The 17075-nt window shown below is 38.1% G+C and overlaps 1 protein-coding gene across 4 annotated transcripts in view; it reads right to left on the bottom strand.

The window, feature by feature from the left end:
- LOC146393218 (multiple C2 and transmembrane domain-containing protein 2-like) overlaps positions 1–17075 on the bottom strand; it is a 52356-nt gene that overhangs the window by 10149 nt on the left and 25132 nt on the right. For 3 of the 4 annotated variants that reach the window (XM_084927993.1, XM_084928010.1, XM_084928001.1), the window contains exons 7-19: positions 16393–16507; positions 16209–16241; positions 14545–14715; positions 11707–11837; positions 11357–11537; positions 9125–9218; positions 8933–9035; positions 8648–8750; positions 8364–8465; positions 8182–8256; positions 7016–7135; positions 2928–3041; positions 1114–1155 (exon numbers count right to left, since the gene is read on the bottom strand). In XM_084927993.1, the coding sequence (XP_084784119.1) occupies positions 1114–1155; positions 2928–3041; positions 7016–7135; positions 8182–8256; positions 8364–8465; positions 8648–8750; positions 8933–9035; positions 9125–9218; positions 11357–11537; positions 11707–11837; positions 14545–14715; positions 16209–16241; positions 16393–16507 (1384 nt within the window). The remainder of the gene's footprint in view (positions 1–1113; positions 1156–2927; positions 3042–7015; positions 7136–8181; positions 8257–8363; positions 8466–8647; positions 8751–8932; positions 9036–9124; positions 9219–11356; positions 11538–11706; positions 11838–14544; positions 14716–16208; positions 16242–16392; positions 16508–17075) is intronic. The other variant, XM_084928017.1, reaches the window with a different exon arrangement.

Below are 17075 nucleotides of genomic sequence, written 5' to 3'. Positions count from 1 at the left end.
AGGCTCGAGTATAAACTAACCGTGCCTGTTCAGCTTTGTTTGCACAGACTGATAGCTACAACATTTCCAAAACCACAGCTTTGATCAATACCAGGAAACCAAACCCGTAAACACACTCATTCAACTCTAATGAAGAGTGTCTGCAAAATGTGAATGCAAAAATAAAAAAAGAAGGGAAAAAAAAGCAAGTTAAGATGTGAAAGGACTGGACATCGCATTATGAAAGAGACAGAGTATCGTTCTCAGGCTGCTCCAGATCCCAGGAGGAAAAATGGCTTTTAAGTAAACAGAGGAGGCCAGATCCTCTGAAGATCTCTGGAGTGAGCGCCAGACTTCAGACAGAGACATGTCCACATCAAATGCGTTGAGACTAAAGAAGGGTTATAGGTCCAAAGAGAGGATCTGCGGTATGTGTGGATGGTGGGGGGGGCAGCGTTAGTTATTGGGGGACAGGGCAAAAGGATATTCCAGATGCACAGTGATTCAATGTGAAAAACCACATGTGAGGCAAATCTCGCTTCACCTCAGTGAAGTATCCATCACTGCACTAAACCACTTCAGCCATTTAAGGGTCATGTTCCCACTGGAACCAGTATGAGAACCACTTTAAATCAGGCCAATGCCGGCCATTCAAAATGTCCACAATAAACTCCTGTCACCCTGAAGAAATATTTCATTGCCTGAAAGCATTTTAACACTTTCAAGATAAACTTTCAAAATGAGCTCTGAAAAAGCATGTCTAAGTGCCGTCATTAGTTCCATATTGATGGTATTATATGGTGTGTTAAGCTGAGGGACTTTGCAAATGCAGCAGAACCCTTTTCCCCACCCCTCTATTTGCATATGAATGTGTTTTGACAAGTGGAAACGGGTTGGTGAGGTCTTCATTAAGCTCAAATGTCTTTTGGTAAGCACAAGTTTACAAAAAAATACAACTGGTGCTTGACAGGAATCAAAATGCATCAGAAGATTTAGTACTGAATAAAAAGCTTAGCAACACAGACCCATAGATCAGAGGGAGATACCTTTTGTCAACATGAACAAAATGAAGCTAAATTCTTTTTTTATTGAGCAGCATACAAAAGTCAGCAAACACCTGGCAGAGGCGCATACCTTCTCATCGTCTTCATCCTCATCCGCCAAATCCAAGTTGGTCTGAAAGAAATAATTGCAACGGAGAGGTGAAATAATGAGAATTTCATTATCAGACTTAATAAAGCTCGTCTCACTGGGACTGTGAGATGACCCTGAGATCAGTCTCCTGAAACACTTTGCAGAAAATCTGACCAACACAGGACACAGTGGACTTTTCAGGAACTAATAGCTAATTAATACCTTTCCATCAGCACCGGATCACAATTGCTTGTATGCGAGAGAAATAGCTCAACAGGTCAAGCCCACTTAGAATGACCCCACTTAGCGGTGCTGTGTGTTTTAGCAGATTCAGCTCATTGTTTTTGTTTCTCCGCTCTCATCTTCACTGTTTTAGTTTCGCACCCCGATCATCTCATCTTAGCCTACTACCTAAAATGAGCATCTAGCTAGTGCAGCATTAAGAAGTCAAACCCCCAGCAGTTGCCTGGCTATTTTCAGGCTACAATGAGCATAAACATGCACATTTTTCCAACTCAAGAAAAAACGCTTCTTGCCATATATCAGTGTTATGTCTAAACCTTGCTTCTGCTGCCCACAACATGGCAAAAAAAAAAAATCTTTACTCCAACATTGACCTTTTGTTCTGATCTGTAACAGGATGCTGCACTTAAAAAAAAAAAAATCCATGTAGGTTATTTCACATGATAGATTTGTCAAATTTGTGTGTTTTCAGGTTTGAAATGGACATGATATATAGTTAAACCCAAATATGCTCAGAGTTTGTATATGATGAGTTTTATAATGTTTGCTTGTTTATTGACCAAACTTTAACTTTTATTGTTTCATAGTTAGAAATAAAAACTTTAAATCAGTTGCGGAGGGCGTTGCATTGATTTCCAAAGTAAATTCTATAAATCTTTACCCTATGCTTCCTTGTGACAAATGAATCTATGTGCACGATCTGATCAACATGCAGATCTGGTTCTTTGAGGACATATAGACTGTATACTTACATATACTTACATATAGAGCCGATAATGTTTTCTGCAAAAAATTTGCCCACTATTTTTAATGTTCTAAATTGTTACTTATTTTGATAATCAACCGATCATTTGACTTATGTATGATTGTATATGCTTTAGTCAAATTAAAAAAAATAATAATACTAATGTTTTACAATTTTCTTACACAGATCACCTGAAAAGTTAATTAATTGGGGAAAAAAATAGTCAACACATTAACTGAATGTGTATTGTTGTGTGAGCAGAGCTGGGTGTATAAAATTTGCTACCATGTATTCTGTGTTGAACTACCATTAATGCATTCTCTAAACAGACCTTGTGTTTCACATTCAATACTTCTTCAGAGTGTTACATTGGGGGGAAAAAAGCAGGGAGCATTGTGACCTTGTGACATCGTAGGAGATAAAAACTTTTTTTCTAATCTGACCAGTCACAACAAGAACAGGGCAGCAGGCCAATTACAGTGAAGCCGAGGACAAAAACTAGAGGAGGAACGGGAAAAAAGAAAACTGCGTTAGTAAAGGACAAGCGCTGTAAATTAGCTTAGGCTATAATGGTCTGTTACATTAGTCTATTCAGTGAGTTTTCAATGCTTATGTATTATGTGTTATTTTATTATTATGTATTATGTAGCCATGTGCGACGGGTTGCTATGGAAACATACCAGCCTTTAATTATGAGAACAAAATGTGGCTTAAGAGGCTGTTTTTCTACAAAATAAAGAAATAAGAAGCGTGAATAAGAGCCAGCAGGTCATTTGGCAGAAAGAGGAGAAGATGGATAAGGCTGACAAAGCTGCTCTCAACTCACCACATCCTGGCTGACCCGTCCAGATTGGATCTGTAGGTAGTTCCACGAGATGAGCAGAACAAAGGAGAGGGGCAGCATATAAAACTCCCAGTACCATACTGTCACCAAAAACACCTGCGGGCAGAGGGTCCAGAAATCAGACATCAATGAAGGCAAAAGGGGAAGCGTTACATTTTAGATCAACCAAGCAGGAATTCGATCTGTTATTAAATTGATTGTAAGATAATTGGTCAAGCTAATGAAGGCTGCCCTACCATTATACAAACTTTGCACACTAATTCCAGTTAGACTGCATATGCTGTGCGGGTATAGATGGTATATAAATAGCTAGAGGCTCTAGGTCTAAAAAGTGATGCCAATCTGCTGTTAAAGGGGAAGACTCCTTTGGTTGAAAAATCAAGTTCAAATCCATAAAAAGCTATGACAGAATGACCCAACTTCTTGAATTCAAACCTCAATAAACACTTTGCTGATGAGTTAATAGTCTCAGTCACATGTTAATGGTCTTTGACATGATATCTAATAGAAAATGATGTCTATCAGGTCCTGAATTAGAGTATAATTGATTAGAAGATAAATAGAGAATAAGCATGGCTACCTTGAGATTGGCAAGTAGTTACCCTGTGAGTGTGCAGTGTCCTTGGTTTCTCAGTCAGACCTACTGCTTGTTTTTCATATCCAGTTAAAAACAAAAAAACAAACAAACAAAAACGCACCCAAGACGGTGACTGCCAAAAAACTCAGCTTTAGGATTCAAAAGAGGACTACGCAAACCAACTGGTGACATCATGAGGCCACATCCATCCTGTATATACAGCAAAAGAAAACCATTCTGCTCAGTTGGACTTACTCTTACTCCTGACTATGCATTGACATTAACCACATAGCTCTAATTGCTCCATCTCTTTCATCTTCTGTACATTAAAGCTGACCGATTCACTACAGCCTCAGGGAGCTTCTGTGTGAATATGCAATTAACATCCATAATGGCACTTATGATGCACATTCCACCTGTGTGGCTAAGGTAAAAAGGATAAAGAAACAGCCTGTGATATCTCAATTGCATGGCTAAATGGAACTATAAAATAATCCTATCAGAGAGGTAGTACAAGCCAAAACGGCAGCGGGCCAAAAGCATTGGGAAGGGTTTACAGGTTTTTATATGCTAATAAAATAGAAGAGAACATCTGGTGAAGACATCACTCTCCTCTGAGGCACCAACTGACATAAAAGATGGCAGATCAGTGCCGCCCCTCCCACCATCAGCACCACCACCTCCGCCAATATCACCACCACCATCAGCTTTAATGTGCAAAAAGCCAAGCACGCTCTTGCCTGTGTTATCACAAGCCAAAATAGGGCCTGGGAGAGGAGATGAAACCAGTTCCTCACTGGAAGGGTTATGTTTTATTAGTGAGGACTTTGTAGTGACTGGGAGAGCGAGGGTAAGGGGAAAGCCAAGTCACGCTTTAGTGGAAATGTATACTCAGCCCATAAAGATTGTGATAATTGTAGCCCATTTCAGTTTGAGAAGCATTACACAGTCTTCAACAGCAAAAGGAGACTTTGGGAATACAATCCACATCACAGGGGAAAAAAAAAAAGGATATGTTATGCTGGGACAGCTACTGAACTGGAGGCTGGCGCATTTATAGAAAGCAGCAGGATTTCCACACTCATGTTTGGGGGAAGGGTTTGCATGGCACAAAAACCACTTTGGACCATTCATTGTTTTTTTAGTGCGAACATGTGAGTGAAGAGCACACCTAGTGCGCCCACAAGTAACAATTATGGCATAATACTAACAGTTAAAATGTAGTCTAACAGTGGTATAAGTGGAAAAGAGTCATACAGTCGCAAAACTAAACACACACCCAAAATTTAAAACGATTCCCTAACATTAAACATCATAAGCTAATGGCTATGCCAGAATAAGTAAGGATATAGCAGTCAAACCTTGAAGTCTAAGCACTGGTTTTTGGTCTACATATTCATGTGTTATAAAATGAAGAATGAGTGAGAATAAATCTTGTAACACTGAGCGTGTTACCCACTCCCTAAAATACCGCCCAGTGATTAACCATTATAAGAACTGTTACAAATTTAACTTGGCTTTATCTCCAATTATTTCAGCACTTTAAAAGTCACTAGACTGACAGTCACTTACATGGTTTAAAGGATTATGTAGCCTGCTGTAAAGGGGTGAGGAGGGTTAGAGCAATACTGTAAATGCACTGTGGACACGCTCCAAAATCAATCAGTTTTGGATGAACAGACACAATTTATCTTGCCAATGTTAGTGTGTAGTTTATATTGCAAATCTAGTTCAAAACTATATAAATTTCATGTATATATTTTAAAAGGCATTAATGCGACTTAAAAATGATTTAGAGGCACTGTAAGATGCCTGTAGAGCCTCCTTTTAAGAAATAGTTGATACAAAGTTGCCAGAAAATAACACATAGAATTCAAAAAGAGGATGAGGTGGATACACATGTGACCACACTCTTTTCAATATTGTTGCTGCATTTTTTGTGGGGTGACAGATGAGAATATGAAAAAAAAGAGTACTATTTGGAAACAGGCTCAGTGTTTTTTTCCCCCTTGACTCAGAGCACCGACAAGAAATGGTAACCCATAAAAAGAAAAGCTAAACACTGAGTGCTATTTCAGAAATAAAGTAAAGGAGAGGAACAGCGTGTGATCTATTATAGTTCAGTGGTTAGGACAAGATTAACACCTTTGGGATTGAGGCTTCTCACTGAGATAACCACTACCTAACAAGGCACATCTAAAGCATACTGTACTGACGAAAGCTCTTTGTCTAACTGACAATCGGCAGATGGTGCAGGTAGCTCGTCACTGTATCCTGTCATGAGGAGTGAAGCTCTGATTCATTACGCTTATGTGGTGGTATTAAGCAGCCATTTATTTCTTCTCGCTGAGGCTTGAAAAGGCAGCGAGCATTAGTGTGAAAACATGAGTACAGATGGTACTGTCTTTCAAACACCGAGATGCAGTGGGAGGATTGTGCACTTGTTCCTGCTTGTATGATGTCGCCGTCAGCGTATGTGTGTCTGAGCTGTCAGGTAAAATAATAATATCATTGCTTATAATCAACACAGTATGCGCGCTACATTCTTCATAATTATGTAAATAATTATGTAAATAAGAATCTTCTTATATTGTAATAAAGACCAAATATTGCAAACAGTTTCTTATTAAAGTACGCTGACCCCGACTTCATCCGGGACGGCACAGCTTAGATCAATGTAATCCCAAGCTGAAAAATGAAATGCACGACTCAGAGCTAAAACACAGAGTGGCTGCTGCTCAGATAACAGCTCTGTGCTGCAGCTCCCATTTTTCACAGCAAATTGAACAAACTGTACCACTGGCTGGCTTACAGTATCTCTTTTAGTCTGTTAAGAAAGTCTAAACGCTTGACATAACTTTATTGCCACCTACAGGCCATGAGCTGCAAAAACAAAAGGAACTTTAGGTGACCTTGATTGCTTGCATAGTTAATGAACAACTTGCTGTATGCCATTTTTATCACGCCAGATCTTTGAGAGAATAATTCCAAAAAGATCAGCACTCACTTTATTTTGTAGTTTAAAGACAGAGGCTGAAAGGCTACTCCCATGTTTCTGTCTTCACATTTGCTTTTACACTTGTCTTCAACAATGACAGGACGGAGAATCAGCCTTATCTCTGAAGAGCCTTTTAATTGAACTTCTGTCTGCATAATGGGGTCTAAATCACACCGAGCACAGACCGGACAGAGGGTTAATGAGTTGTCAGGGAAGCAGAACAAAAATAGACTATCTCGACTCCGGTGGGACTCTACTCTCTCCAGCTGAGGCTTAACTCTACATCCAGGAGACATGCAACACTGAAAGCGTCCACTCCAACACAGAGCCAGGGCCGAGCCTGTGTTTCTGCTGAGCCCAGTGCTGCATTGATTAAGATTCTCTCTAGGAGAGTTCAAGTAGGGGTTGGCCAGACTGCGGTTGTCTTCCGCAGCCTTGGAGGGAAAACAGAGGGAAATGCAGATAGTGTGTTGATAAGCAGTTAAAGCACTTCACCAGGAAAGCTAGCAGGCTCCTCTGAAAACTCTCCCACTGGAAGCAGCTTTTGATGTACTGCAGAGTCGACATGATTGCCCTGTACAATGTCTGAACACGCATCACGTTCCTGGCCAGAGCCTGAAAGACAAACACACAAAGCAGTTAAATACTGCAGTAGCTGCGTTGAAAAAATGGTCATAGTTGATACTGATTTCAGGGTATTTGGATTTAATTCTGTAAGGAGTTCCACCCATACCACACTTCAAAAAAAAAAAAAAAAAGCATCCAGTCAGCTCGAGGAATAGCGAGACGAGCTGGTATGCCTTGGCATGAGCCACTGTGGTCAGGGGGCAAAAAATGTCAGTAATCTGACCTGATTTCATCAAACAGGTCTTTCGATATTAAAACAGACTGAAAACCTGCATGTTACAAACCGAGTCCACGGTGTGTGTAAGCCAATTTTGGCGTTAGTGAGCAATGTATTGTCTGACAACAATGAGTCTTTGTGGGAAGTACAGACAGTCAGGCACCCTGTCTCGCACCCTGTCTTGCACACTGTATATCAAACTAATGTAGCAGAACAGTGAACAAGAATTCAGTCAAAGTTGGCCTCAATTAAAGCCCAATTCAACTAATTCAAGCAAAGGAAGGTCTGCTTTTGGAGTCATTTTGCTTTCCAGAGAAAAGAAAAGGAAAAAAAAAGTACTTAATTTTTTTATGTCCATTTCTTAAAGAGCTAATTGGTAAAAACATGTTAACATTTGTTCAATTTGTCATGTCTTTATTTAGTTTCCAAATAATTTTCTGGGTTGAAGTTGCAAATATTTCAGCATCACAAAAATATCAAATTTTTTAAAATCATTTTTATTTATTTTTTTAACATCTAGGACATTCGTTTAAAAACATGTTTTCAACCAGAAAAAACTGAAAGTGTGACTTTTTGCTCACAAAATAATTTTAATTGATTATCAATATAATTGTAGACTCATTTTCTGCCCATTAAAAAAAAAAATGTTCCAGCTGAGTTTCAGAAGACTTAACCAGTGAAAAAAATAAATAAACAAGCAACTTGAAATTTTAATTTGATGTTATGGAAAGTCAATTTATTTGTTTACTTTTTCCCTATTCATAAATATACTTTGTTAACTATGAATCGTGAATAAATGTAAAAAGATGTATCAAACCTTTTTGGAAAACTTGGGATTGTCCTCCATAAAATATCTCTCCTTTGGCTGGAAGGTTCTAATACTTGCTCTGACCTGATTAAAAAAAAAAAAAAAAAGTGATAAAGTAATAAGAAGACGACAGAATGAGGCCTGCCTTTCAAAACCATTGTGCCCTCATTGCAGGGTGAACCTTTACTTACAGGGTTAAAAATAACCTCCAGCTCCAGAGTGATGCTCCCCTTCGACAGCTCGCCTAAGTCCTCTTTCTTCAGCGGGAAGGCAATCTGTTGTCCCCTGCGGATCTGCAGGACAGAAAGGGCATCAGGTGCTGAACTCAGCCATGAACCTGACCATCAGTCACGCTGGATTACATCTTAGCAAGTCTTCAGCCTGCTGGAGTGTTATCGCCCTCTTCACTTTAATTTAGACAGAGTGCAAATAGATTATTGTCTACGTCACAGACTCTTAGTGAGGTTGTACGTACCAAAAGCAGAGGAATGGCAACTTTTCCAAGGAAGTCTGGCGCCTTGTCTCCATCCTCATCAAAGATAGTCACCACCAGAACATCATGAATGTCTTTGACAGGGCTGCAGAGACATAGAACGAGGTCAGATGCCTACAAATCAGCACACCGTATAGCAATATGTCAGGAAATTTCAATTTATTTGTAAAACAGAAAAATGGTTCAGTAATGTAAGAAAAGTAATGTTCAATAATATGTTTCAGTTTAAATAACAAAAAGGGTGTGGAAACAGAAACCCAAACTGACAATGTAAAGACTGTTTTCCATTCTGGGTTTAGGCTTTTGTAGACCGTGTGGGTTTGTAGTCTGTCGTTCCCCAGTTCCAGCACACAGAAAGGGTCACTCTTGCCTGCAGAACACATCACTCAAAACTTTATAGCAGGGCTCTTGTGTTTCATTTAAATTTGTCATTAAAACGAATCTAAATGCATGAAATACCATTTAAATCAGCAGCCATCAGATCAGTAGCCTTAATAACTTTGACTTGAAGGAATCCAACGTCACGGAGATTTGTCAGGGACCTTTTTAAACTCTGGAGAGACAGTAAGCAGACAAGAAAAATTAGGTTTGGCAAACCTGCAAAGCATCAATAGAGTGTTTAATTCAGCAGAGAATGCACAAAAATAAGAAATCCTTCGATCTAAAACCAGATTTATGTGACAGCATAAGATGTTACTTCAGGTTCTCCGCAATACTCTTAACCATAAAACCTTTTGAGCCTTACACCTTAAACCTTTTGACGATGCTAGTTGAGGGAGGCATCAACTAAATTTATTTATATTGCAAAAAAAAAATTTTCTTTGAAAGTTTTAGGCATCAGCATTTTCCACTAAACCTTAAATACACTATCAAGGCACGTGCTCAAAACAGTCCATACTTGTAACTGGGCTGCCACACAATTGCAAATGAATGCTTACCAAAGCACGTTACACATCACAAGCAAGCATCAAGTCACTGCAAGTATTTTCATACTTTTCTGGAATGAAAAGAAACCAGTGGCTGCAAATCTAACATCTATAAACTAGCATAGCACTTAAAGTGAAAGCTTTTGATAACAGCGTTTAAGGCAGACTGCAATGGGGTGGTGTCTCCAAAACAATCTACTATAGGTAGTTATTCCTCTCTGTACATGATCAAGTACAGTTTACCAAATGGCTACAATCTGGACCTGTTTTCCCTTCTTGGGCTAAATTTATTTCTGTCACGGCATCTCTTTTCATTGCTAGTCTAGCTGCATGATCAGGTTGCATTTCCAGACCTTAAATTTCTTAGATGTACACAGACACATCTGCCTAAAAGCAGCTTGTCACGAAAGAATGCCATTTGCTTAACACAGACCTAGCAGTAACCCATTACCAGGCACATACTGCCATCTCTTGGCCCTTAACACAGAGCGCAGAAAGGGCTGTAGGTTTTCAGGATGACTTTGACTTAAATATTAAATATTTACACTTCAGTTCTTCAAACTTGTATTTTAAGCCCAATTATTAGTTTAGTAAATGCGTGTTTTCAGCCTATGTTAGGGTTAGATGTGATGTTTGCTCTACAGACTGACACAATAAAACAGTTTTTCTTGGCATGTTTACTAGCTTTAATAAACAGAATACAGCCACTCTGAGTTAGCTCACTTAGCTGAAGTTTTGCTCTTTTAAAGTCGTGCCAAGGGCGTATTTTCTGAGTTACTGTCGAAGCTAAAGGATGGAGTTGTGGAGGACAAAAAAAAAATAAAAAATAGAACAAAACCCCAAAACATGGATGTCAAAATGTTTTTTGTTGTTGTTTGTTAATGCACTGGATTATTTAAAAACAAGCTTAATGACAAACATGGTTTACTATATGGAATGTATACGCAGCATCCCTCTAGACGCTATTAGCTAATCATTCAGCAAGTATGGCATAAAATGCACCAAAATATTAGAATTAAATGTACATACTAGCCTAAATGTAAACTGTGGCATTAATACTTTTGTTTTAATCTGCTTCTGTATTACTTTACCTATATTAGTATCATTCCCCCAATGGAAAGACTTTTCCCATTTTAATATTTACATTATAATTTAGACATTTAAAAAAAATGTAAACATATACAGTTACACTTGTGTATTATTTTCCACCTGTTTTCAAAATGTGTTGTTGGGCACTGAGCTCAGCTCTCTTAAAGAAATGTCATAAATGTATTCATAAATAAGTGAATCAATTACTTTTAAAACTGACAAAATAAACAAAGTAGCAGGTTTTTGCATGACATATGAATGCTGGAACTTTTTTTATGAAATTATTTAAATTAAATCCTTAATTATGTGTGTTTAACAGCACACCATTATATTTATTTTGTTATTAATGTATCAATATTTGATTTTTGTAGTTTCAGCACACTTTTACAATCACGTAGCAGCAGTGCCAGCGTTCAGTCCTTCAGATAGAGGTCAGCTGTAAATATACACCTCAGGCAATTCAGGTCGGAGAAAAACAGCCAGATAGTTTTAAGGTGGCAAAAAGACAATACACAAACAACATCTTGTGGAGTTGATGCCAATGACAGCTAATGATATTCTGAGAGCAGAGAATAGGCTTGTTCAAAGTGAAAATGCATTTTAAAGTGTTTATATATTTAAACATGATGGTGGTAGAGTGCAGTATAAATAGAAGTTAAACGGCAAAAATACTGACATAGTTGTCCAGCTGGTTCTGAAGTTCACGGGGTTCACTGAGTGGTGCGGCACAGAGGTCGGAGATGGAGACGCCACTGCACGTGGTCAGCGTAAGGAGGCAACACACGTGTCCTCCCCCATATTCCATTTCTAGCAATTGCCTTTGATCCAAAGGGATTTTTGACATGTTCACGCAACGCCTGTACACACACAAGTTCCACACATTTGGGCCAGATCAAACACACACACAAAAAAAATATGCAAAGAGCTTTCATTTAAATAAATAAATAAATAAATCCAGAAACCACTTTTTATTTTAATTAAAGGGCAAGCACACAAATAAATACTGTAATAGCTGAACACACTCACTTCCCCAGGGATTCCGCAGCCTTTCGTCCTTCCTTGGATCGGAGCTCCACCTCCAGATATTCCGGACTGTTGAAAAACTGTTTGAAGGTGAACCTCTCTCTCCACTGAGGATTTGGCACTTTGCAGTGATCCTGAATCAAAAAGAAAAAGAAAATTGTTTAAAAGTTGTTTTAAAAAAATTCACAACAATTAACAATGACACTGAAATTCACTTTAAAGTGTGAAGAAACATCTTATATAAGTCAGCGTATTTGCAAAGTCTTCAAAACACAGACTTGACTGATGTGTTTGTAGATTTCCAGCTTTTAAAATTCAGAAAAGTATCTGCATCATGTCCAGATGTTAACTTTAATTGTTTTTTTTTTCCTAAACAGACCAGTTTTGGGGTTTAGCAGCTTCTGATAGACACATCAGAAATTTCCATCTCACATTAGGAGATGGATAGGAGAACAGATAATTACCGTCACTTTGCACCTGGATATAAGACAAGGAAAAGAAAATCAGCAATGCTGCTCGTTATCACGCTGCTTTGATGTGTAATGCATGATGTTGCACAATCGCGAAATAACCATCAATGACAGTACGCAGCCAACAGCGCATAAAAGTGAGCATCAGCGTCAGACATCATCCAGCTGCCAGGAGAGCTGGATGATGCAGCAGACAGATGTCATATTACACGCTGCAAAACCATTTTAGATCCCTTCTAGGCCTGTTTCTTTTTTCATGGCTTTGTGTTTTTTTCCCCCATGTGATCTATGGTCACATGAAAGATTATAGGGTTAGGCTTAACATTTGCACTACCAAAGGCATCTTTGTATTGCCTATTTTCCCTATTTTCCTTCGGGATTAATAAAGTATTCTGATTCTGATTAACCCAGTATCAGTTAACGGAAACCAAAAATGCTCAATGAAATACTAAGTTTTGCAAAGTGAGGTTACTTCGAACAATAATTATTTATTAGTTACCCTCATTTACGTAAAGTGCAGCAAACAAAAGATATGTAGACTGTCTCATTTGTTTTTTCCATGTACAATAATCCCAGACGACTGTGAGATCAGGGGGCACACCATCTGTTTCAGGACTCCATGTTTTTGTGGCTGAAGATAATTCTGACTCTGGCTGTATATTTGCGCTCACAGTCACGCTGCACAACAAATTCTGGACCAATCAAAAGTCTCCTTGATGGTATTCAGTCATGGATAAAATTCTGTCTGTACTTGCTAGGACTGAGGAGACCACTATTAATAACCAAGACCTCAGACCCATCTGTGGAAAATCAAACCTATAAGAACCTCTGCCATGCATCTCTATTGCCTGCAGACACTCAGAGCCATCGCCGACCTTTCTCCAAAGGCAACTCCCTCCCAAAGGCTCCAGGTTTGGAACATTTGTTACCTTCTTTTCTCCCCGGTCCTTGTTTTTCTGTACATTCCCAATTTGCTAGCCTTTGCTCATACATTGAACCAAGGAAAGTTTTCCATCAACACTTACTTCTGACAAGTACTTTCTAGTCTGCAAATGGGTTTAACAAGACCCCCCTGATCATTTTTTTGCTCTTTTCCTGGCACTGCTGGAAACTAGCCCTCAGTATGGCCTGGGTCTTTTTGCTTCTGCATAACAGCAGATATTTCAAATAACTTTGAAATATCTTAATGGCAGAAGATAACTGACCTGTCACTTGGATTTTGCACTAATGCAAATGTGTGATGTTTTTAGATTCTAGCAATGTCATCTTTTTAGCTGCGCTGTCCCTCACCCTGTTTTACCCTGCCTCTGCAGATAATGACTTTAGTTCATCCCACATTTACGCTGCTATTCATAAGAATCGCCTTTAGGTGATTGTTTAATAATGCAGTGGGATTTACGTGTACAAATGTTTCTAGATTTTATAAGTGAAAACTAGTCTGCCAGCATTTTATTTAACAGGAATGTTGGGAAAATTAAAATGTGATAATTCTGTTCATCACTAGACACAAGATATAAAATAACACTAAGACAAATGCTTTTTTTGTTAAAGAGCCTAAGACCTTTGAAAAATATAAAATCTTCTGGAATATACACCATAAACTATAAATCAATTTGAAATGCAAATCTGTTTACCGATTCAGCTATTACATCAATATTTGGATTTTTTTTATGACTTTTGAAAGTCTATTTTCAGTGCAATGACATTAACCTCATGTGGCCTTTATGCAAATGTATATTTTAATAAAAGCACTTTAAAAGGGATTTGGGCCTAATAATCCTATAGATTGAAGATACATTTTAAGCTGATATGAAAACAAGAACAAAGAATAACTAACCCCATGCATCTTTCAGAAAAAGATTACTAAGGCTTAACATCCACATCTAGTCATATTTTAAATGATTATTTGAGAAAATGATTTCCTTAAGTTGAAAACAGAATAGACTTAAATTTAAGTACACATAATGCAGCTTGTTAGCATCATTTAGCTTGAAAATTCTTGATAAAGTAACTCATGTCATCATCAGGGGGCATTTTATCCAGAGCAAAGAGCAACATATAACAGTTGAAGTGTTACCTGAAACTAACATCAGATTGATTTATTTTCTTTTAGTTCTATGGGCACACCTATCGAGAATGACGTGGAATACTCACCCCCCAAAAAAGAGCAAAATGAAGAGAACAACAACTAAATAAATGAATAAATACAATATAAGTCACTGTGAACACTGGAAATCAGCTGAGGTTAGGCTAACATAAAACATCTACACACTTTAAATTACAAAAGGGAAAAAGGAACAGGATTAGGAATCACAAAGACACATTAGGAAGAGGAAAAAATTAAGAGCAACAGTCTTCTGTTGAGATATACCTTGCTTTTGTATCGCTGCTCTCCCAGTTTGAAGAGAACGGAGAACTGACCTGCCTGACTGTCCACCGGCAGCTTCTTACCCTGAACCAGAGTCACCAACAAAACAGTTGTCCACAGCTGACTCTTCTTCAGCTCTTCTGACAAACTAATAGGCTGAGAATTCTTTCCAGCCTGCAAAAGTAGGGATACAAAAAAAAAAAAATAATGAGAGGAATGAGAGGTAATGCTTTAAATTAAAAAAAATAAATAAATACATTCAATTTCAGCTTTTTTTAAAAGAATACAAAAAAAATTACATTTACAAAAATCCAAATTCAGTTTCCTGCAGTTCCACCACCACCATGTTTGAGACATTATAACAATTGTCCATGGAAGACAGGTAAATGAAACATTCTCAGAGATTAGGTAAAGCCTTCATGTATAATTGGAAGCCATGTTTTAAGATAATTAGTTGAGTTTATATAGAGACACAGTGTACTCCTGAGATAACTTTAAGCCAGATTCAATCACTGCAGATCAAGCCAACTTTGTAATGACACATGCAGAAAACGCTTTTTTAATTAACAGCTGCACAGCATGCAGTTGGCAGACTACAAGAAGAATTTGAAGCACATGCACACAGTAGGTACATCTGTTCAAAAATGAAAACAACTTCAAACTTATAGGCATGCAGACACAGTCAAAAGCTTTTCTAACTAATCCTGAGACTGTGCAATGTTGCCATGTGCATAGCTGTCTAATCTTGAGTAGCATCGCTTCATGCAGTACATAGAATGGACCTGCAGACAATAGCGTGGCAGACAAAAAAAAAAAAAAAAACAGCATGCATTACCCAACTAAACTCTGAGTCAAATACCTCATCAGTGAGCAGGCAGAACACAACAGCTGGACTTGTTACTGGGAAATGCTGGTAAGCATCTGTGCTTTTTTATGATAATGGTCAAAGGTGATCACAGGATTTTTTTTTTTAATTTTTTTTACTTGGAACAATCCTATGGTTATCATCATAGGATAATAAGGTGCCATAATAAGTGTGACCTTGTTATGGGACTTAAGAATTTAGGTTTATTTAATTTTTAATGCATATGTTGTACATTGTACGTTGTCGCTTTCACTCAAACTCTATATTCGTTTTAGCTGGTCTGCTGCTATCAAGTTAACTGGGATCAGAAATCTTCTGTATTTGGGATCCTTTTATAATTATTACTGAAAATATTGAAACACTTAATTTACCCTGATTTGTATATAGGTTAGTACCAAATAGGAATATGTCCAGTCGGTTAATTAAGGAAACACTGACTAACAACTACTGAAAGAGTTTAGTCTTCAAACCACTGAGTACATCTGTTAAATTTCTTCAAGATACTGCACCCTGATTTGTGAAATAAAATGATTTGCTGCCCTCTTGTGGAATCAACTGAGGCACAGATAACTGCCAAAACTAAAGGAACTACTGTCAGAATTTTTGTTACATTACCTTTTGTTACCAATTTGAGCTGAATTAGAAAAATCCTGAAACCTGAACATGGTGTGAAAAAAATTCACCAGACCAATGGGCCTCATTTGTTTTTCTCCTTTTTATATTTGGCAGATATCTGTATAATACTGATTAGAATGAAGGGTCCATAAAGTCTTTCCTATGTGTTCCAGCCACCATGCCTTACCCTACTACTTCGTGTTCGTTTTTGGTGCCATTTCTGCCGCCAGGAGCATGCATTTTAGGTGCAAAACAAAATGACACTAGTTAGTAGGCTTTACACAGAAACAGACATACGATAAATGCAATGCACGACAAGTCTGCCTTCTGCTTGAAAGCATGGAGCAAATACATGAGGGAGCTTGATATACATTGCTTCTTTTGCTGTCTCCATTTCTGAGTGACAGACTCAAGTCCACCAATACGACGCCCATGTCCTCCTCCAGGCTGTTTGGATCATCCAGGTGCAAAGACATCTCATTGACCCTGAAAACAAAGCAGGTTTTTGATGAGAGATGGGCAGCCATGTGCCATCGAGCATGCCTTTGAATTTATTCAGAACAAGCACCACAGGATGTAAAAATATAAGCATGTGATCACTGAGGAGATGAACTAGAGAAAATGTATTCTATGCAATAATTGTCAATAATTGTCAAAAATTATGTTTAAAAGATATGCAGAGCAAAACTGCATTAAATACTAAGGCTTAGAGCAATATGATACCACAGCAATACAATTAATTTTACTTCTTCATATTTAAATTGCTGACAAAGGACAAGAGAGGTGTTTAATTAACACTGGGGTAACGCAAAGGTCTCAGGTCAAATTAACACTTGAACTGGCGAGCCGAGCTACACGAGGGCACAGACTGAACTCACTGCAGCTTTGTCTTAGATGCACCTGGACTCAGTTACTCACTGTAAGGCCATAAACATAAGTGCGAGTGGTTGTGTGTGCACAAACTGGTATAGAACTGAGCTAGAGAGAATAACGAGGCATTTGATAACTTGGTGACAATTTCTTGGAGGTTACTTTCATTAAGGTAATTTATTTC

The sequence above is a fragment of the Perissodus microlepis genome, chromosome 1, assembly GCF_051167445.1.
Source record: "Perissodus microlepis isolate ML-2025 ecotype Zambia chromosome 1, ASM5116744v1, whole genome shotgun sequence".
Classification (NCBI taxonomy): Eukaryota; Metazoa; Chordata; class Actinopteri; order Cichliformes; family Cichlidae; genus Perissodus; species Perissodus microlepis.
This window is presented reverse-complemented; position numbering and strand designations above follow the sequence as displayed.